Source organism: Ambystoma mexicanum, chromosome 9 (assembly GCF_040938575.1).
Source record: "Ambystoma mexicanum isolate Mex_15411 chromosome 9, UKY_AmexF1_1, whole genome shotgun sequence".
In the NCBI taxonomy this organism is placed as follows: domain Eukaryota; kingdom Metazoa; phylum Chordata; class Amphibia; order Caudata; family Ambystomatidae; genus Ambystoma; species Ambystoma mexicanum.
The window spans coordinates 651,453,483-651,476,948 of record NC_090931.1 but is presented as its reverse complement, the minus strand read 5'-3'; the positions used below and the strand labels follow the sequence as shown (position 1 = coordinate 651,476,948).

Below are 23,466 nucleotides of genomic sequence, written 5' to 3'. Positions count from 1 at the left end.
CCCTGTTGTGCAAATAATGTTGCTGGAGGCAGCAGAAAGTTTGCAAATGCTGGTGTTAGGGAGAATTCTCTCTTTAGGCTGAATTTCCTAACCTAGTGAGTACCCCAGCAGCTTTGCTGGATTCCTGGAGTTTGTTTTTTTCTCCTGCCAAGAGTGAGACTCTTTTTCTCCCACTCTTGGACATGATTTATGGTGTTCCTTTGATTGGTAATGTGTTTTATGGGCTGTGGGGTCATTTACTCCATAGGGTCTCATGTGTTTTACTATGTGTGTTACACAGCACCTTCCGTGCAGTAACACAGGGGTGTCATAGTGGCATTCCACCATAGACTCCATACCCTGGGACTGACTACTGTCTCCCAGGGCATGTAAAGTCACCATTGGCTTTACTAGTCCCAAACTATTAACAGAAATTAGTACAAACCATCATATTGTGGACGTACTGGTCGGGGCAATTCGATTGCCCTGGGGTCTGTTAGTCGAGGGGGCACGTCTCTGTCCCCCCTGATCGAGTTTTGGCTGGTGGCAGTGGAAACTACTTTTTATATTCGATCGCAAATATATTCCTATGGGATTTTCCCATTGTTCGAGGCTATCAACTTTAATTATTTAATTCTCATAGCCTCGAACATACCGCCGGTTTATTTAATTAATATTAATTCGCCGGTTGGTATTTTTTGCCAGGACTCGATTCTAAAATGGCGTTTGTGTTCTCTTCTGTGACTCCAACCCAAGTCGAGCCCTTTGTTCCACTTTTTGGCGGGCTTCTCCACAGAAGCCTCCAAAAGTGGCGCCACTCTGTCTGGGTACCACAGGGGGTGTGGGAGGAGGTTTAGGCACCCTGGACTGAGTTACCTTGGTAACTCAAGCCGCACTCTTGTGTGATTAGCCCAAGTGGTGAGCCGGCCGGCTCACCACTTAGCATGTTTGATTGACAGCTAGGCTGAGTGAATGGGGGTATGCTGCATAAAAGCAGGGCTTTGGGGACTGGAACTTCAGATGTCGCCACAGGACCTGAGAATCCGACGAGGGAGAAGCTGAGCCGACCTACCACGACGACACCACCGGTGGAGCCCTGCGGAACCGACTCACAACTTCCCGACGACAGAGAAGATCTCCCGGCTGGAGAGGCTTCTTCCCCTAACTGGTGGGCACAACCAGTTTTACCTTTTTTCTTCGCACCCCAGACCGGTTTGTGGTCGAACTGCCCGTGCCAAGCACCCCAGCGGCCGGATAGCCACTCGCCACTGAACCGCGAATCAACGGACCGCTCCTTGTACCTGAGAAACTCCGCGGCTGGTTTCTTCCCTGGCAGTGCAACGGACTCCTGTCTTCCTCCACAACGAGATCCTCTCTTCCCCCGGATGAAGCACCGACTTGCATCCGCTGCCAGGAACAACTGCCCTCACTGGAGTATTCTCACCACTTAAGGTACCGTGTCCGCCAGGCCTCCCTTTCTAAAGATTGCTACAAGGTAATAATAACTCCTTAACCTTCTGGACTGGGCTGGCCGCCTTGACCCTCTAACTGGTCCCTTTCTTTGGTCGAACTCCTTTTTGAACCGTTACAAGACTTTTGTGCACTGCAACCGTGTGACCTTGGACACATTTCGTTTGATCCTCTTAAAGTGGATCCGGCTTATTGAACTCTAACTTCACGGTTTTACTTTGCCTTCCTCTCTTGTTATGTTCTTGTAAAAGTGTTGGGATCTGTTTCAACTTATTCTCTGCTTTCTCTCCCTTTTTAAAACGAACTATTAGAGTGCCATCTACGTTAAGCGCTCACCGCTGTCTGAAAATAAGTGGGGCTTTACTTAAGACTTGTCTAATATTCTTTTAAGGGAGTGTATATCTTTTAGTGACCGTGTTTTTGAATTGCTTACTATTAGTGCCTGTGTGTTTTTCTAGATGTGGTTTTAAATAAATATATTTCTTTTACACAAAGCCCTGGTCCGTGTTTACTTGTTCTACTGTGTTCTCTTGACCTATTGTGAATACTCTGTATACTGCCTAACTCATCTTGAGGGAAGTCTGACTGCTCGGCCACAGCTACCAAGTGAATCTGTGTGGTACAGACTGCTACCAAGTGGGTTTACTGCCAAACACCTGTAGTCTTAAATCTTTTGCAGTGGTCCCAGAGGGAACTGCACAGGTTTCTGACTAACAGCTGGGCATTGACCTCACAGTTGCGAAAGAAACTGTTGAAACATGCCCATCTGTCAACGGAAATAGGGAGCCAATGCGCAACAAGAATGATCAAACTGGGAAAGCCAATGAAAAACCACACAGGGGGATGTTGTGCGTAAACTGACCAATAGATGTAATTCATTCGATCTGTTGGTGATGAAGCGAGCTCCTCAGGGCCCAGGAAGATCCAATCTCAACATCACAGTATTTACTGATAGCAACAGTAGATTACCAAGTTGATCTTCTTGGTCCCTGAGAACGAGCCTGGTGCCTTGGACAAGTTTTCCTGGTTGACAGGAGCATTAGCTTGTAGCAAGAGATTGCAGCTGCCCAAGATGGGCCATCCGTGACAACTATGGATGGCATTGTGGAACACAAGACGGTTCGGGCACCTTACGATCAAAAGTGATGCGAACTTGGGTGACTATGATCTCTTGATTTTTCAGGGGACTTGGCTTTGCCACAAACCTTGCATAGATGGATACACAGTAATCATCAGCCCAGCCATAAAGGGCACCAAAGGATGACCAACATCAGGCCTCCTAACTAGAATCAAGTTGGGGAGTGGCCTTAACTTGATCCAGGTGGCATTTGACAACTGGTTAGCTCAAGTGACGCTAGTGGGCTGGTCTCCTCCTCTCGGAGAACGCAATTAGGTAGCCGCTCTCTGCTTGGCTATTATAAATCTTTACTGGAACCCGAGGGTTTTGTAAAATTACGTCTTTATGGACTTGGTGCCCTCCCTGATGGACAAAGCATATACAAATCATGACGTGTGAAAAATCCTGTGTGGTGACCTGAACGCAAGGTGTCTGATTCAGGATCCTATGTTAAAAGACTCTTTATGGCAGAGCCCAGTGGTGATGAGAGGAGTGGCCTGGCAATCCCTTATGGCCTCTAGGGACATCCAAATGTTGAACGGACAAATGTTGGAGGATGTGCCCCTTCGAGTGACTTGGTCAAGAGACAGCCAGATGGTGCTTATAGACTATTCGTTTCCAGGGGCTTCCTACCGTTTGTCTTATCATTTAAAGTTGTCAAAATAAGCCACAGTGATCATGACTTGTTGGCAATATCTTGGGCTTCAGATGTTGCTATGGACAGACAAGGAATGGTGGGCTCTGTTATTGAATGTAATAGAGGGACACGATTGAGAATGTCAAAGGATTCCATTGTACTCTTGTCTGCTCGATTTATGCATGGCTCCCCTTCAACAGGAGGCGACGGAAGAAGGGGGTCTGGTAGATTACACGCCTCTGCTCAACTGGTTCTTTTCAAGAACCCGGGGAAAGGCCCATGGAGGTAGAACTGCGTTACACTCCTATAACGGTGTCCTGGTTGCAAAGAGGAAAGAAATGAGAAGGATAAAACGAAGCGCCAAGAACTTTAATCAACTGGATGCCTCCTGGGAGCTAAAATTGCATCCAGGCACTATATAAACTGGTGACGTGCAACACAGGTAATAAATGTACCCTTATGACTTTGAAAACATGCTGAAAATAATATGTGGGAGAAGAGCCAGTGATTTCTGTTCTTTGGTGAAAAGTTGTTCGGGGAATGCAACCCTACCACTGATCAGCATTTCGGAGGAAGCTTGGGTAGTTCACTTCTGGGATCTCTACGAAGAGAAGAGGGAACTTTGCCTTTTGAAACGAGCGAGGAAACAATGTGTTACGCTCACCTGGTATCCACAGGGACGCCACCTAGCTGGGTAACTCGCTGGTATGCTTCTCAGCTTTGCCCTGATGTGGTCTGCGGGGAAGGTTCTGCCTGAAAATACAGGAGGACTGTGTTCAAGACTGACCGACTGGGCTAAGTATCCTCCCTCCATTCCCGTATGCTTTCAGTCCCTCTGGCGCCCTCTCCTCACCTTGTGGTAGAATTAGGCGTGCTCTCCATCCTGCCTTCTTTGCAGGGGCGCGTTGTCTTTCATGGGCCAGTGCGGTCCAGTTACTTCACTGACGCCGGCCCGTTTCATATTGTTCAGGTAGGTCTTATTGCTGTTCTTTAGTTTTGTTGCTATCCTGCATGCCTTTCTTTGTTTAAAATGTCTCTTTTTTTCTCCCTTAGGTATGCAGAGCTTCAGCGCGACAAACTGGCTTGGTTAAGCCCCGCTGGTAAATGATGGCGCATTAAGAGCGCTATGATGCGGTAAGTAAGCGCTATGCGCAGTGCTGCGAAGTCCCGCCTTTGCTAACCTGTGTTTTCCTTCCTTGTAGGTCGCTGTGTTCTTCAGCGTGAGTGGAATGTCCGGAGTGGTGCCAGCCGAGAGGCGACCAGCCAGGTAAGCCTTTTGAGCAGTTTGTAAATGTCTCTACAGCTTTCCTTAATGTTCTGTCCGGGAGGCGTGCAGATTCGAGGAAGCTGTTCAGTAGCTGCGAGTGTTTAAAGATGAAGACTGCAGGTAAGATGATGCTGCTGCTAATGATGTTCCTTTTGTCTCCTTGCAGGTTCTGCTTCTCCGAGGTTCGAGGGATTAGCTGGACACGGTGAGCGTCACGTTGCAAGCTGCAAAGTAACGCGAAGCATGTTCTGCAGTCAGGGTGTGGTTCATATAGCCCAGGTAAAGTAGTACCAGGGAAAGTAGTTCCAGGCCTGCCACACCCAAAACACTAGACCGCATAGCTTGGTTCTTAGGAACCAAGCTATGTGGATGCCTCCATGTTGGCTGACAATACTATTAAGTAGTTCCCAAGCACATTGTTGTTCATGGTGTATGAGCCTGGCGCCATAGGCTTCAGGACTGGCCCCATGAGGGCTTTTGAAGAGGATGCCAGGCTCTAGAGGCCCGAGTCCTGACTCCACCTGGCCAATGGGTTTGCCAGGGGGGTTTTGGGCGAGGGTCGTGACACAATGTCAGGGGATGCTCGCGATTGAGGATATACTGGAAAAGTTGACGAAGTTGAGCGGCTAGCGTGCTCCTGGCCCTGATGGCCTCAGCAATGCCATGTTAAAAGAAAACCCAGAATCCTGGCTTGCCATTGCCTTCATCCCCCCCCTTGTTCAAGTGAATAGTCCAGAACCCTCATCTCCCACAATCCTAGAGGAGAGCTATTGTGGTCCCGATTTTCAAGAAAGGCGAAAGGGAGTATCCTTAGAACTATTGCCCAATCGCCCTTCTTCATGTGATCAGTAAGCTCGTTGGCTAAATGCTTTTGACGAGATTAAACTAATAGTCTGGCCGAGAAGGACGCAATTACTCATTCCAAACTGGATCTGTTTGTGGGATTGGAACGTGGGTGAACATCTTGATTCTAAGCATCCTGAAAGGGAAGGTATGGGAGGATAAATTGAGGATCTATTTGGCCTTTTTTCACCTTGTTCAGGCCTTCGATCAGGTGTGCCATTCATCATTGTGGAACAAGCTGTTGAACTGGAACTGCCCAAGGTCAATCCTTGACCCTTTGGTCCTGCTGCACTCCAACACCAGCATGAGGGTAAGCCTGAATAAGACTGGCCTCTTGTCGAGATAAAATCGTGTCCTAAAACAAGGCTGCCCACTGGCCCCGGCCCTTTTCAATCTTTGTTTGGCCAACCTCAATTTAACATTGGATACAGCAAGTAGTTTTCCTCCACATATAGGCGGGGTCCAACAAAGTCGTTTTCTTTACGCAGACTATTTGGTATTAATAGACCGCCTGTTTGTTTGCAGAGTCAGCTAGATAAACTGTTTTGATTTTGATTTTTCAATTTGTAACGCGCATATCCCACAAGAGAACCTCACCGCGAACTGCATCTAGGCGCTGATGGATTTGTAATGAGCTAACGACTTTTAACTATGCCAAATGATTCGGAGAACTACGCAAACAAACACGCTTTCAGGTGTTTCCGAAAGATAGTTAAAGAGTTTATTTGCCATAGATGTAAAAGAAAAGAGTTCCAGGCTCGAGGGCCTGCAACGGAGAAACCTCTGTCGCCTCAGGTAGTTGTTCTGGAAGTCCTTTCTACATCGATCGCAGTGTACGAGTAGGCCAGTAATGCACATTTCTAGATGTTCAGTAAATAGTGGCTAGGCCATGAATGCACTTAAACAAGGCACAACACCTAAAACTGTATTTGCTGCTGACTGGAAACCAATGAAGGCTCCTCTGGAACTCTGAGATCAAGGTTTTCTGTAGTAATGAGAATGACAATCGCACTGCAGAATTTTGTGTAACCTGAAGCCGCTGAAGTTGATATTTGGGTATGCCGACCAACAGGGCATTACAATAGTCTAGCTTGGTGTTTGTGAGAGATCTCACCGCGATTGGATGGTCATTCTCAGAAATTAACAGGAGTAGAGGTTTTAGAAGTTTCATCTAGTAATAACAGGCCTTGATGATCTGATTAACCTGTGAATTGCAACTCATACTGGATTGCCAGATAACACCAATATTCTTTACTGTCTCTGTGTATTTTGCAGCCAACCCAAACAGGGTTGCACATGCTATTGAATCCAACACGTTGCCAGTTTCTTTTTAGGGCTGAGGACAATAATCTCTGTCTTAGAAGTATTTAATTGGAGTTTACTGTCCAACATCGACATTTTTATTTGTTCGGCGCATTTTCATATGTGCTCAACTGTCTCCACTGGCTTTCTTAGTTGTACACATATATGCGTGTCATCCGTGTATGAGTGGTGACACAAATTGAATTGAGCAAATATGTTGAGTAGTGGGCGGATGCATAAATTAAACAATATTGGGGACAAGGCTGAACCCTGCGAGACTCCACAACTAACAGGCAAATGTTCGGACAGGTCCGAGCCTGCTCTAACCTGTTGCACACGATTAGACAGGAAAGATGTAAACCATTGAATGGCTAAATTGGACATCAGTGCCAGTGATGAGAGTCTGGTTTTGAGTATGCTAAAGTTCATGCATTGAGGCTGCCGACAAGTCGAGCATGACCAGCATGCTGATGTCACCTTTGTCGGCAGTCTCGAGGAGATCATCCCAGACAGTAAGTAATGTGGTCTCAGTCCCATGGTCCGCTCTGAATCCGGATTGATGGGGAGCTAGAATGTAATTTTCCTCCAGAAACCTTGTAATTGCGAGGCAACAACCTTCTCCAGGATTTTTGCCAGTCACAGGAGACGTGCAAGGTATGATTGTTAGCTAATAGGTTCTGATGTAAAGTGGTCTTTTTTGCAGTGGAGTTCAATAAGATTCCTTTAATGCAGCAGGAACAAAACCTGCGCAAGTGAGGCATTCACCAGGAACTGAATAGGTTTGCTAAGCGCATGAGCACGCTTCTTGGCCAAGTAGGCCAGGATGGGGTCATAATTATGGGAGTGGGTTTTAACTGACTAAGTACGTGGATGAAAACAATCTTCAGATAAACACCGGAAAGACCAACATCCTAGTGTTGGAAAAATCAAAAAAGCAAAATCAAAACCTGTGTGGCGCCTGGGTCAAACACGAATTGAGCAGGTCACGTCATTTACCCGGGAGTACTGATTAAGAATAGGAGCATTTAAACCCCAACATTAGATTCACTGCGCCAAAAAACAAAAGCATTAGAGAGCCAAGCTAAAATCTTAAACAGGAAATATGTCCGCTTTTCAATGCTTCTGGTTGTGGACTTCTACAAGATGAAAGTTGTTGAAATCTTGTCATACGGTTCAGAAGCAATCTTGAGGGTATCTAGCAAGGTTTGGTCAACGTTGTAAGGCATCTTTTGGAAGAGACTTCCGAAAGTCCTGATGTCCATCCCTATCCAGATTCTATGTATAGAAATGGGCCTCCTATCATTAAGGGCCACCGTGGAATGGAAATGATTGACCATATTCAAGAAATATCCTTTGGGCGCCAATAAAACAACGATGGAGATTATTCATAAGGAAATCCTGAAGGGGTTTAATGGGGTGCTGAATGCCTGGTTCGATGCTAACCTGTGCAAGCTGAAGGAGATTGGATTTACTGAAGAGGACTTAAAATCAAGCCCATGTAGGGTCAAAACCAAGTTGGGGGGGGGGGGGGGGGAGTACGACTGGATTGCCATCCTCAACGAAGCAAGTACTTCTAAATTGTGTCAGCATTTTGATCACAAGGTCAGGGCACTGTGCAAGCTACCCAAGTATCTTGTTAAATTCCTGAGTAAATATCACAGGGATCCATTTTTCAGGTTGAACTTGTTATTGACAAACAAGATAACCACATCAAGGTTGCCAACTAATGCCCTGAAAGATAACCAATGTTGTTTCTGTTTAGAGGAGGGACTAGCGGAAACCTTAAAACATCTGCTACTGTTCTGTTCAGGGCTGACAAACGAAAGAAGAAACATTTTGAACAATTGCTAAAAGATGTTCCATCATTGGCCCCCGAAGGCTGGTGGACCCTTCTAAGTGGAGAAAAGGTGTCAGTGGTGGTGGCTGTAGTGGCATTTATGAATGAGATCTTCACAAAGCAAGGATGCAAGGGACAATTGTGTTGCAACTTGTGGGTTTCCTTTTCTTTCTTTTTCTTAGTTGTGTTTTTTTAAATACGGAAACATTTCTTTGGGGATATGAATATTAGGATAATTGTTAACTTGCAAAAGTTTGTAATGAATTAAAAAATAACAGCAGCAGCCCATTTACAGCTGCAATTAAGCTATTAAAACAGTGGAAGGCCAAAGTTGGGTGTTACTGCTTTATACGCCTAGCACAAGTATATCCCAGGAGGATATGTTTTGGGCAGGGAGTGGCATGTAGTGGGTGTCGATGGCCTTAGGGATTGGCATGACCAGGGGCAGTCAATGGGTTGGTAAATAACCAAACAACCTACAAGATGTGCGCCCCCCCTCGCATGTCATATCCCCTTCTAGCACTTCTCCAATGGAATAGGTTTGGCTAATAGTTGGTGTTTAAGTGGTCCCTAGTAGGCAAAACCAAACAACATTGACCAGGGTTCTAGAACATTTGGCTTTCCATATGTTTTGAACTTCAACCCCCTTCAGTACTTGCCATGTGACATGGTTAGGCATCATGGGAGTCTTAGTCTAAAACATCTGCAGACCCGGGTATCAGACTCTCACTGGCTGCTGTTTTCCCAGATTTAAGTTTATAACCATTGTAGAGAAACAATGCCCATCTGGGGTGTCAAGAAGAGCTGTACGAAAGTCATCAAGGCATCAGTGAGTTTGCCTGCATGCCTGAGGTTTCAGTATTGGGGAAATTTGAGTATCTGGGAAAGAATGATATATGATATGATTAGTTTATTTATATAGCGCCTATACACAATATGTTTCATAGCGCTTCAAGGCAAGGGAGGGAACAAAGGGAAAATACAATGACATTCTTACAAGCCATGAACAGTAAGGATGTGAAATTAACTATCACACTCGGCCTGACGACATTTCAGATAGTGCAGAAGCTAAGAGATAGATAAGGAAGGGAGGAGAAGAGTGGGAAGGAAATGGAAACAGACAGGCAACTATCGTACTAGGCCTAACAACATTTCTGGTAGAGCCGGAGAAAAACAAAAGGTGATGGAGAGGGATGCAGAAAGGGAGGGGAGGAACAAAACAAGCGACTATCATACTAATCCTGACATTTCAGATAGTGCTGGGGGGGGGGGGCAGTTAAGGGGAGGGGGGATGAGACAGACGAGGTTGCTATCAGATTAGCTCCAGGGACAATTCTCATAGAGTAAGTGCATAGAAGAAAGTAAGGGGAGGAGATGGGAAAAGGGAGAGGAAGAGAGAACAGAGGGTAAGCAGTCAAAAAGAGTGGAGAAGCAAGAGGGGAGAGTGAATACAATTGCAGAAGTCAGTAGTAACACATAATGTTGCAGGCCAGGATACAAGATGAAGATGGGAACAGCATGATTCAGGGCCACCGTGAGTACAAGATGCAAAGGAAATCCAGCATGAGAGTTGAGAAAGGCTGACACACCGTGAATCAATGAAGTCCATAAAAGTCAAATCCAGCATTGGCCACAAGACAGAGTTTGTGAAACCAGAATGTATCAGGACAGACCCCTGCAGAATTAGGCTGGAGGTGGGGGAGGCGGAGCAGGGTAGAATTACTCTTTTGCTCCGAAAGAGGTCCCTAGATCCTTCCTGCTAAGTATATCAAAGCACATAAACTGAACTGTTATCAGCATATCCATGTTTATTGTTATTGAATTCGGTATGTAGGGCCCAGGGGGGTCTGATGTACTAGGCTGGAGGCTTGAGGGAGTGACGACTATGAGAGTGGGTGGAGGGTGGGACATTTAGGTTTTGTAGTGAGCTCCTATGAGGGCTTTATCTGATGTCTCTTAAATAGGTGTCCTGCCCACCTTTTTTATTTCCCCGGGGGATCATGGGGTCTCAAAGTGTTCATTTTGGCAGAGTTCTTGACTGAGAAAAGTTTGACATCTATCATGAACATATGTTCCTGTGGGTTCTGATATGCATTGGGTATAATTTGTTGTGAGCTGATATCATGGTGAGGGGCACTTGCAGAGCTTTTCATGCTACTATGTACTCTGTTTTGGTGCTATGTATAAAGGCGAAGAGGGGCAATGATTGACACAAGTAGGAATGAGGCGAGTATGGACAATCATTATTAGGTAATCATTAACACAGTGAGCGGGAGATCATGGGCATAAGTAAGGTTTCAGCAATTATGGGCAAAGAGGAGGATTGAGCAATGGCACAAATGAGATCTTAGCAAGGGCGGCATCATTTTATCCCTTAGAAAAATATTTCTATCGCTATACATTCTCGCATTTTATACCTCATAGGTCCAGCCTCACTGGTTTGTGCAGAAACACTGCGACAAGAAAACTTCAAAGGGAGAATCATAATGGTAACTCGAGAAAAACACCTTCCGTACGACAGGACCAATCTGAGCAAGGTAAGTGTGATTTTTGGCCAGCGACACTCACCATATTTCCATAATCACCCTAATTCCCTAATATTTCTCCTATGGTAAAACACTGGAATTTCTGGAGGTATGAACTCCCTACAACCAACCTTCTTTTATAAAACCATTCTCTAATGCCCCCCCCCCCCCACAGCTAGTGCATCTGCACCAAATCCTGCAGCACCCACACACAGCCAGCATCCGACACCATTCTCAACAAATGTCATAGCCGTGCTGTTCATAATTTCTTACTGTTCAGCCACAGTCAACAGTCGTACACATTCACTAGAGCTCCCCTATGACGAGGTCTCCTCATTATGTTAGGATTGTCACAAAGAAGAGAATGACTCCATTTAATGGCATTACCAGTAAGTACTCTGGGCATTCGGTACAGCACCCACTAAGGCAACTTCTACACCATGTTGATTTCTCCTAGCTTATGACAGCATGCCAAGATTCTATTAATGGCACAGAGGCAAGTATTATTCAACCTTTCCTTTATTCTGTCCACAGCAGTGAGAACATTAAGATAAACAAACTACTAATCTCTTAATCCCACTTTAACACATGGTATGCTGCAACCAATCTCTGAGTAGTTATCTTTTTTTTATCTGTGACACTAACAACCACCTTACTAATTCCATGAAGTCAAAATTGCTAACATAGTGCATAGCAAGCATGACCAGCACAGGGACCCAGGAACACCCTCAGTAAAACGACTGTCTGGAATAGGATCTTTCTGCTGGATACACAAAAAACTTCATTAGGGTGGGAAAGAAAGGTGGAATAATAGCAGCCTCAGTACCATTAATAGAATTCCGACTCACTCGGTCATGAGCTAGGAGTAATCAGCATTTTATGGCATGGCATGGAAGGCTTACAATAAAAAACAATTAAATGTACCAACAGTTTGCAGCCTGCAGAATGTTCTGTAGTCTAGTCGCAGCCCAACATGCCTAAGGAGCCATGGCCTCCCTTTTGTGAATGAGCTCTGAATAATCTATGCTAGCCTGATCATGAGCCAGCACTCCCACCTGGCCATTGTGGGGTTCCATGTAATAACGTCCTTGCAAAAATGTCGCCTGGCACAAAAGTTGTCAAAAATCGTTTTTTTGCAGGGACATTGAACATGCAGCGGACACACCCGCAACCCCCAAAACCTTTTTTTTTTATTTCTCAAGGGGACACCCCTCAACCCCTGCTCCTCTCGACCCCCTATATATGGTCACCATATATAATGTTGCCACGTTTTCCCAGCAACATTATGTATGGCGACCATATATATGGGGACATTATTACTAGATACACATGGTGGGTTGTGGCACTGCCTGAAACGATCCATGGGAAGAGATAAATAGCTGATATGTTGCCCACTAACTACTAAACGCCAAAATAGGCAAACACTTTTATTTCTTAAATACGACATTCATTGCATAGGTCATAACTCGCAATTGTAATGCATTTTGTATTTAAGAAATAAAACCTATATACCCTTATATCTGAAGCAGTGAAATTTAGAAAAAAAGTCCACAGAAAAGTTGAATTACTTTGAAGATAAAGTTACCAAACCCCAAGTGGGAAATAGGGTGTGTGGCCCACACCGAAGGCTAGTTAGCCTAGGTCTTCTTTTCTTGTAAGAAGCCAATCTGTATATTTTTATGTGCATGAATAACTAGGTGCAAAGAAATAATTATTACAAAAACATTTCCGTTTTTCAGTTAAAACATATGTTTACCCACATCGAAAATACCCCCATTGGGAATTGGACTTACAATTTTATTCCCTAAAAAATCATTTTACTCCCAACTTTAAAAAAGAGGGAGTAAAATACTCCTGCCAAATCTCATCTCATCTTATCTGGCCTCATAAGCGGAGAGACACGCAACCACACACAACTGAGGGAAATCCAGAAACATAGGGATGTAGATAGCCTTAAAGCCCTCCTTAGTTATTCGTCGTAGATGAAATCGAACCCTTTCGGAAAAGAAAAATCTCCTTGAAAGTTCTAAAGGCCTAACATCCCCCACCACTCTGAAGAACACTGACTCATCAATATTCCAAACTTGGCCGACAAGGCCTTTAATGCCAGCTCAGAATTGAGGGCCAAACCCTGAACATAAACAAACCACATTGACATCCCAAAGGCAAGAGTACCTAGAGGAAGCTGGAGGACGTGAGACCCAAATCCCTTCCAACAGCCTGCAAACCAGAGGATGCTCCCCACTGGAAGGCCCTCCCCCAATGCATGCCTGACCAACAAAGCTGATCTATACATATTAATAGTGTGATTGGAGAGAGGGAAATAACTTGTCCCTGTATTTGGGCATGAATTGTACAAGCAATTATTGAGAATGTAGGAAAGCATAATGCTGTCCATTTCCTACAGCTGAAATAATGCATCTTTTGCTCTGGCAAACTGATTTATTTACAAGCTGAAAAATTAGTTAGCTGGACATTCAGGTTGGTTGCAAAGTGGTCCATCCTGAACGACTCCCACCACTCCTGAATCCAACAAAGTCAGATGGTGAGGCATCCAATCGCTCACGTCCATCTAATGAGGGGTGCACCAATGAGCTGCTAGATTGAGGCACCTTGAAAGGTATTCTGCCTGGATTTTGATTCAGTAACACATGCAAAACTCCCAAAAATGTATTGCTAAGTCTGCTAGGAGCGGTGAGGGGGTTCCACCCAGTATGTTGATATAGTGCACTGCCAGCTCGTTGTCCACAAGGAGCTGCACCGTGCAATGCAAGAACAGGTTTGCCAAAGTCTGGATCGCAAAAGAAACGGCAAGCTTCTCAAAAATATTTATGTGCCAAGAGTACTCCTGCAGAGACAATAGCCTTCCAGCCTAGGACGTGCCACATCTTGTGTCCCACCCTCTTTGCCTTGTGTAGGAGTCTAATAGAAGATGGGGGAAGTAGCAAAGATAGCCCTTCTGGTCCAAGCATCTAGATGTCTTACCCACCAGAGCAGTTCTTCTCTTGTAATCAGTGAAGCGTTGAACTCAATTGGCATAACATAGCCTTGCGTGCCATGCCTGAATCTTCACTCTCGGTAATGCCTTGTAATGCAGGGGCTCAGGAAGATGGCCTGAATGGAGGAGGAAAGTAGGCTGATAAGTCTGGTCCGACGACAGACAGAAATCACTGTAAATGGGATATCCTGTAAGAGGTATTTTGCCTATGATCTCTTGAATGCATGCAAAAAAGACTGCAGACCAGATAGGCTTTTCTTACGAGTGACCCGGAGGAGAATGAGTCCTGGGAAAGGGGAGCAGGAAGGTTTATGTGTCTGTGTGCGGAGCACAATGTTTGTGTTCAGGAAGGGGGGGTGGAGCAAAGGAGGGTTGATGGAAAGTAATGTGATGAATCCTATGGAATCAGCAATAATTCCCTGACAAGGATCTCCTCCCATGTTGCCACGGGAAGGCAGCTGCTCCCTGACCCTGTGGTTGGTATTATGAGAGAGGATGATTGTGAGTGGACTGTCAGGGAAAGGTGGTGGCCCCATCAGGAGAGCTGGGGTATTCTTCACTTCATAATGAAGAATACTTCTTCTTTCCTACATTTCTGACAGCGTGTTGATGCTATACAAGGCCTTCCCATTGTAAACGCCCAAAACCCCTTTTAAATCACTCTAGGCAAAACATTTATACCTCATATACACGTAACCCACCTTCGAATGGATTGTGTCCTCCCACATATTCCTCATCTTATGATATTTCCATATCCAGTTTCAGCTGCTTCAGAATTTCTTTTCCAGCAAAGGGCACTGCACGTCAATCTCGGTCGACTCGATGTCCCTCGGAGGCCTCCGTCTCGATGTCGATGTCATTGATGGTATAAAGCACGTGCAGCGACCGTTGGCATCAGTTCTATTTTTCCACAAAAGTTATTGCTTCGGATACGGTACAGTTCGGTTCCATATCGAGAATCTTCAACCATATTGTTTAAAATGGCATCATCATCTGCGCCTTCGACTCTGAGATCAGGGTTGAAGAAGTGCCAAGCTTGTGGGGCTAAGATGTCCCTTACGGATCCCCATCAGGTGTGTCTGTGGTGCCTCGGTTCCTCTCACGCTACCTTCAACTGTAAGGCCTGCCTATCGATGACGGCGAAAGCCCTGAAAGAGCGAAGAGGAAAATTAGTGTCAGATGGGTCAAAATTGCTTTCGACCCCGTCAAAAAAAGTGTCTTCAGACGAGTCGAGAAATGTTTCTCCTCATCGTAAGAAGACAGAGGTCAAAATCAGGCAGTGGTTCTCACCACTTGTCTTCATGACGATCGAGGAAAAGGCACCATAGGCTGCCGTTTTCGATGTCAAGTTCCTCCCCAGAACGGGTTATATGCCCGACGGAATCGTCCTCTACGGCTGACTGGGAGAAGTTCACAGTAAAAATGATGCCGTTTTTGAGAATGCATCCTTGACCCCCCTCAAAAAATCATGAAAGCCATGCCCAGGTTGAACAACTAGACAAGGGCAAAAACCGTGCGCCTTCAGGCCTGGAAGGCAAAGAAAAATCTCCTCGAGAGTGGTCGAAGGATCCCTCGAGTCGAGATAAATCTTCCTCGAGAAAGAAGTAATTGACGCCATCTGTGCCAAAAGACTACTCATCGGACCGTGACAGGTCCCCGACACCAAAGGCGTTAGACAAGTCCTCGACGTCAATTATGTTGAATATTTCGGCGACGCCATCGAGGATCACAGAAGATATATACGCCTTTACCAAAAAAGTACTTTTTTGAGTCACTTTCTTCAATTTATGTGGAAGCAGAACATTCTTCAGATGATTCGCAACCTTTTGGTCTCCAATATGGAGCACCTGGGGTCCCTGAGCCTTTGATTTCAGAGTAATCAAAGCTAAAAAAAACATACAGGAGTCCCTGCAGAATGCAAGTGGACTAGATACGTCCCCAGAATTAGTTTGGGAGACCAGACCCTACTGACCATGCTGAAGGGTCATATGGACAGTTAATGCCCAGGGTGGTAGAGTATATTTTTTTAGTTTATTTGTAAAGTACTGGGACAATGCCGAAGGGCATAGAAGGGCAAAGGCAAGACAAACAACAAATAAAACAGATAGATGTTAGGCAGAAACCTGTGCAGGTCCCTCTGGGACCACTGCAAAAGATTTAGGACTACAGGTGTTTGGCAGTAAACCCACTTGGTAGCAGTCTGTACCACACAGATTCACTTGGTAGCTGTGGCTGAGCAGTCAGACTTCCCTCAAGAAGAGTTAGGCAGTATACAGAGTATTCACAATAGGTCAAGAGCACACAATAGAACAAGTAAACACTGACCAGGGCTTGGTGTAAAAGAGATATATTTATTTATTTAAAACCACATCTAGAAAAACACACGGGCACTAATAATAAGCAATTCAGAAACGCGGTCACTGAAAGAAATACACTACCTTAAAAGAATATTAGACAAGTCTTAAGTAAAGCCCCACTTATTTTCAGACAGCGGTGAGTGCTTAATGTAGATGGCACTCTAATAGTTCGTTTTAAAAAGGGAGAGAAAAGCAGAGAACAAATTGAAACAGATCCCAACACTTTTTCAAGAACACAACAAGGGAGAAAGGCAAAGTAAAACCGTGAAGTTAGAGTTCAAGAGGCCGGATCCACCTTCGGAGGATCCAAACGGAATGTGTCCAAGGTCACACGGTTGCAGTGCACAAAGGTCTTGTAAAGGTTCAAAAAGGAGTTGGACCACAGAAAGGGACCAGTTAGAGGGTCAAGGCGGCCAGCCCGGTCCAGAAGGTTAAGGAGTTATTATAACCTTGTAGCAATCTTTAGGAAGGGAGGCCTGGCAGACACGGTACCTTAAAGGGATGAGAACGCTTCAGCGGGGGCAGTTGTTCCTGGCAGCGGGTGCAAGTCGGTGCTTCGTCCGGGGGAAGAGAGGATCTCGTCGTGGAGGAAGACAAGAGTCCGTTGCACTGCCAGGGAAGAAACCAGCCTTGGAGTTTCTCAGGTACAAGGAGCGGTCCGGTGATTCGCGGTTCAGTGGTGAGTGGCTATCCGGCTGCCGGGGTGCTTGGCACGGGTAGTTCGACCACAAACCGGGCTGGGGTGCGAAGAAAGAAAGGAAAACTGGTTGTGCCCACCAGTCAGGGGAAGAAGCCTCTCCAGTCGGGAGATCTTCTCTGTCGTCGGGACGTGGTGAGTCGGTTCTGCAGGGCTCCACCGGTGGTGTCGTCGTGGTAGGTCGGCTCAGCTTCTCCCTCGTCGGATTCTCAGGTCCTGTGGCGACTTCTGAAGTTCCAGTCCCCAAAGCCCTGCTTTTATGCAGAAAACCCCCATTCACTCAGCCTAGCTGTCACTCAAACATGCTAAGTGGTGAGCCGGCCGGTTCACCACTTGGGCCAATCACACAAGAGTACGACCTGAGTTACCTAGGTAACTCGGTCCAGGGTGCCTAAACCCCCTCCCACGGCCCCTGTGGTATCCAGACAGAGTGGCACCACTTTTCGAGGCTTCTGTGGAGAAGCCCGCCAAAAGGTGGAACAAAGGGCTCGACTTGGGTTGGAGTCACAGAAGAGAACACAAACGCCATTTTAGAATCGAGTCTTGGCAAAAAATACCAACCGGAGAATTAATATTGATTAAATAAACCGGCGGTATGTTCGAGGCTATGAGAATTAAATAATTAAAGCTGGTAGCCTTGAACAATGGGAAAATCCCATGGAAAAATATTTGCAGTCGAAAATAAAAGGTAGTTTCCACTGCCACCAGCCAAAACTCGATCAGGGGGGACAGAGACGTGCCCCCTCGACTAACAGACCCCGGGGCAATCGAATTGCCCCGACCAGTACGTCCACAATATGATGGTTTGTACTGGTTTCTGTTAATAATTTGGGACTAGTAAAGCCAATGGTGACTTTACATGCCCTGGGAGACAGTAGTCAGTCCCAGGGTATGGAGTCTATGGTGGGGTGTCACTATGACACCCCTGTGTTACTGCACGGAGGGTGCTGGATAACACACATAGGAAAAACACATGAGGCCCTATGGAGTAAAGGACCCCTTAGCCCAAAAAGCACATTACCAATCAAAGGAATACTATGAATCATGTCCAAGAGTGGGAGGAAGAGTCTCACTCTTGGCAGGAGGACAAAAAAACAAACTCCAGAAATCCAGCAAAGCTGCTGGGGGACTCACTAGGTTAGGAAATTCAGCCTAAAGAGAGAATTCTCCCTAACAATAGATGAGAACAAAAAAGTCAGCCAAGACGGGGGAACCAGGAGGGATACAAAACTCTGAAATAATTCTAATAGTCTTTAGCCTGCACCTGAAAGTCGAGATTGCTCCACACACTGTAAGATCCGGTGGGAGGGCATTCCAGAGCCGAGGTGCAGCCACTGAGAAGCAGCCATTCTGGACATGGGAGAGTTTGGCTACCGGGGTTTCCACCTGGCCAATGTTGTTGGTACGTAGTGCTTGCCTAGCTGGAAACCATCTAATCCTTTTGGTTAGATAGGCTGGACTTTTGCCATGTAGACAGGCATACGTGACACATAGTCCTGAACTGGATTTGCTTCTGTATTTGGCAACCAATGAAGTGATCTTGCTGCAGACACATGCTCAGTTCTGTGCAAACCAGTCACCACCCTAACTGCATTATTCTGGACCACCTGCAGCCGATTTATCTCTGTTTTTCCAATGCCCTGCAGAAGAGTGGTGCAGCAATCCAGACACGTCAGTAGCCTGGTATCACATGCTTTCTTCTTTGTCAAGCTACTCGTACAGGCAAGACCATTTTTTGATAAGGCAGACAGCGAAACACTGGCTTTCAGATACAGTGACAGTCTGCCTCCCACTGGAGTCTTGTGAACTAAGACTTCAGAGAGGTTTAGAGGTAGCAATGGTAAAGCGGCCGCTAACTGGGCTGTTCTAGTACCTCTTCCCCATCCACCACAGGGAAATCTTTTAGGACTTCTTTGATTGGACAGTCCTCTCCCCCTTCCAACTGAGGAGTAAAACAAAAGGACCTACCTTCCAAGTTGTGTCAGTGGGCCTGTTTTGTGGCTATCTACCCTTTCTGAGATCCTTCAGGCCCTCCAGCATCAGGACTAGATGGTATCATTGGACCTTCAGGATGCTTACTTTCATGTGCCAATCCATCACAAGCACAGAAGGTACCTGGGGTTCGCCGTTGGCTGTTCTCATTTTAAGTTTCGAGTTCTGCCCTTTGGGCTGACCTCCGCCCGAGGGTTTTCACCAAGTTAATGGCAGTGGTGGCAGTGAGTCTCAGGAGAGGGGGGATCCACATCTACCCCTACCTGGACGATTGGCTGATCAGGGTCAATTCTCCCGAACAGGCCCTGGAACATCTCAGCTCCACCTGTAACTTCCTTCACAGACTGGGCTTCTCCTTCAACTTCAAGAAGTCTCACATGATACCATCTCAAAAGCTCCTATTATGGAGGAACATCTAGTCGAAAGAACATTACCATGGGTAATTTACTTCTTTTACATCTACTATCTTTAATTGTTCTTTGAACAAAAATCCTAAACAAGTTCAGATTGGAGTTATAGAAGTAATAGAGATTCTGTAAACTCCAACTCCCAGAAAGCATGAAGTACTGAGACAAGGAAGACTAGCACGTCAATGCGGATTAAGAGGAACACACACATGCAGGCTAGTTGTTTTGAAGAGGTCCGGGTGTATGGGACATTTACAGATGGTGTGCGCTTTTCAAAAGAGAAAGCAGAGGAAGCAAGAAGCAGACATGGAGACTAGAGAGGCAGAGCTGAAGCGGGACTCTGTACAGAGAGAGAGTGCGCTAAAGGAACTATGCACCTCTATCCCACTGTGCACAGGTGTACTTTTACATCTTGTCGCCTTTCCACCATTTTGTATGGGCGTCCCTCGCTAGGGACTGGAAACGGAACCTTTTTCACCAGAAACAACCTTCTTCCCCTTTAAATTTAGAGGCGCGCGGGGCACGGCCCTGGGAGCATGTACTCGCCTGACTCAGCCGACCGGAGCCACTCCTCAGTCCCCTTTTCCACATCGACGGGAACGGGCCCATTTCACCAGCGCTCCTGGGTTCGGCTTCGGCCATGTAATACCACATGCTCTTCCCCGGATATTTGTTCTATCTTTTTTGTCTTTTCAATAGGTACTTGGTCCTCCGACACCACACTCCTCCCAGGCTCATGTCGACTTCAGCGGGCTTCAGCAGGTGTTCAGCCTACTAGGGGCTCTTCCCTACTTCTGATCCCCACGCTCTTTGCCTCCGCTTTCTTGGCCCCAACCACAGCTGGGAAGGCTGTTACTTGTGCAACACACTGACTCCACGTGCACTGAAGAGCAGGCTCTCTCGGTTAAGGTAGCTCTTCCAGAGGTCACTTCCAGAGGACCTAAATGACTTTGTCAAGCATCGTTCGAGGCCAAAGACAAGGCCTCTATTTTCCATCACACTCCGTAGGGGTGACTCCTTCCCAAGGAAGCGCCCGAGCGGGAGAAACCTCTTGGGCTCTCGCACCGGCATACGTACTAAGGCTAGTCCAGCTATCTGCCTCACGGCTGAGGGGTCTCCGGATCCTTCCGGGATCAGTGCTGAGGGACCACAAGGTTCTTTTACCGGGGTTACACCCGAGGGGCAATGCCCTAGTACCGGCTATATGTCAGAGGGGGTGTCTATACGCAGAACTACCGGCAGTTCCGTCGAGGGCAATACGCCTTCCAGGCTTCAGCCTGAGGTGCAGGATAGGCCTCATGTTCCAACAAGCAGCATCTTAGACGGGACCGGGCCCAGTGAGCCAGGCACCACGACTCGGGCACGTGCCAGGCAGCTCGACGAGGTGGCCGCCGTGCCAGACAAAATGGCAGCTCATCCAATGCCTCCCCTTGGAACAGAGCGGGCGGATGAACGAGTCACAAGTTGGGACTAGTGTAAACCAGGTATGTAGCCTACAGCCTATCCATCAGCAGCACAGGGCAGTTATCCACTGCAGCCCAGGCAGAGTGTGTCCCGGCCCCAGCAGCTGTCAGCCACCCCGTCAATATCTCCGGCCACCTCTTCAGCCTCCGAAAACAGGTTTTCGAGAGGTTCCTATCGCTGATGAGGACCCCTCAAATGGGGGCCATCCTTCGGGATGCTATCAGGGACATGCTCCCCCAGGTCACTCCACCGGTGCCCATAGTCATTCCTCATATGGCTCCGGCACCAGGGCCCAGTGCAGCCCCCACTGCTAATACCGGCTCCTTCGATTCCGGTTCGCCTTCCTCCCACAGTTCAGGCGGTTCCGCAGCAGCCTCCACAGCAGCCACCGCCTCCAGTTTCCACACCACAGCCCACGGCACCCAGTACTCCACCTCCAGCTCTGCACCCACTGGACACTCATGTGGACACAGATGAGGAGGACCCAGACACGCCATCCTCCGCCAGGGCCTTCCATGAACGCCTTGCAAGTTTGGCAGAATATGTGGCCCTTCCACAGCCCGAGGTCGAACAGCCCGTGGAGGGATCTTGGCAAAGGTCCTCACCCCAAGACCCCCTACCAGATCATGGATCCTGATGCAGAAAGATGTTGTTGCCCTGGCCAAAAAGGGGTGGCTCAAGCCACACTCAGCCGAACCTGTCAATCAGCGCCTCGACAGCAAGTACAGGCAGTTGGAGGGGGATACACTCTTGCTTTCGGCCCATCCACAGCCGCACTCCTCAGTGATCGCTGCTGCGTCACTCTACTCTAAGCCTCAGTCATCCTCGGCCACCTCGTCTTCAACGCTGCTAGGCAAGGAGGAGATGATCTTGGAGGCGTACATGAAAAAGCTGCACTCCCAACGCCTCCTTGCACCTGTGTCAATGCACTGCTGATGGCATGCTGGCAGCAGTTAACCAAAGGCTTTGGCAGGAAATAGCGGATTTCCTCCCTGAACTTCCGGCGCAGAGCCAAGCATGCTTCAAGGCAGGCCTAGGAGAAGCCTGGCTCATAGTGCAGGACATCATGGAGTCCATTGCAGCCCACATCGATACCTCTTGTCAGGCCATCTGTATCGCCACCGACATGAGGACAGCCTTGCTCCGGGCTACTAAGTTTAACCCTGATGTCCAGGAACGCATATTGGACCTTCCATTCGAGGGTAGTGACCTCTTCCACTCCCCCACGGATGAGGAATCAGATAAAAAGAACAGCAGCTCACCATCCGCAAAGTTATTATTCTTACTAAGGTGTGCCCAAGGCGTACACCCAGTCACATCAACGCTCCGACAAGGGGAAGGCGTTTGGCAGGTTCCGGGTCTTCCAAGAACAGAGGTACAGACAGCCTGACCGTTCTCCGAGTCAGCACCGCCAGAAGCAGCAAAGGGTGTGGGGGGGGGGAGGGCTTTTTCCAGTCCCCCTCCTCCACAACAGCCTCAGAGAGAAAGAAGGCATGACACGTCCCTTCGGTTCCACGTGTCTCCGGAGGGTGGCAGGCTTGCCTTTCATGTGCAATTTTGGCACCAGAATTTTTCGGACCCTTGGATCCTCTCCGTAGTCTCCACGGTGTACCGCCTACCGGCCCCTTCCTCTCCTCCCTCCCTCCTCCCCTCCTCTCCCACAGATTGGGACAGCAACTCTGTCGGCAGAGATCCATTCATGCATCGAGAGTCAGGCAGTGGAAGAAGTACCAGCCTCCCAGCGAGGATTGGGCTTTTATTCCAGGATTTTTGCCAATCAGAAGAAGAACCAGGCTGGCCTGAGAGTTGTGTTGGACCTTTCCACCCTCAACCTCTCCCTTCCTCTGCAAAAATTCAAGATGGTTATGCCAGCACTCATTGCGGAGACTCTGGACAAGGGAGACTGGATGTGCTCCCTGGATCTGAAGGACGTGTATCTACACGTCCCGATTTGGCAGCCGCATCGGTCCTTTCTGCGGTTCAGGATCATGGGCTGCCACTCCCAATACAAGGTGCTACCCTTTGGCCTCAACTCAGCCCCCAGGGTATTTACCAGGTTAATGAATGCAGTGGCAGCCCTCCTCAGGGCCACCACATCTACCCGTACCTGGACGGCTTGCTCGTCAGAGCCACATCCCCGGAGGTGGTTCACCATACCTCCTCTGCACTGATGAACACACTCCACGACCTGGGGTTCACTATCAACCTCAGGAAGCATCAGCTGCAGCCTACGCAGACCCAGACCTCTTGCCTCTCATCTGGGACACGGGCTCTGAGAGAGTCTTTCCCTCGGATAAGATCTCGGCCATCAAGAGAGCCACGGCTCACTTCCTCTCCAGGGCAGTGACCTCGGCCTGGTAGTACCAACATTTGCTGGGTATAATGGCAGCGGTTCTACTGGCCGTACTCCACACAAGACTCAGGATGAGGAGATTACAGCTGCACTTTGCAGCTTCATGGAATCAGAAGAAGGGCTCCCAAGCGGAGCAGGTCAACATTCCTCCTCTTCTCCACCCAGACCTCATGTGGTGGTCTGCAGACTTCAACCTGAGGAGGGTCAAGCCCTTCCGGCAG

At 47.5% G+C, this 23,466-nt stretch overlaps 1 protein-coding gene across 19 annotated transcripts in view; it reads left to right on the top strand.

The window, feature by feature from the left end:
• LOC138488440 (apoptosis-inducing factor 3-like) overlaps positions 1-23,466 on the top strand; it is a 1,275,087-nt gene that overhangs the window by 877,733 nt on the left and 373,888 nt on the right. For all 19 annotated transcript variants that reach the window (XM_069615395.1, XM_069615389.1, XM_069615394.1 and 16 more), the window contains one exon: positions 10,877-10,989. In XM_069615395.1, the coding sequence (XP_069471496.1) occupies positions 10,877-10,989 (113 nt within the window). The remainder of the gene's footprint in view (positions 1-10,876; positions 10,990-23,466) is intronic.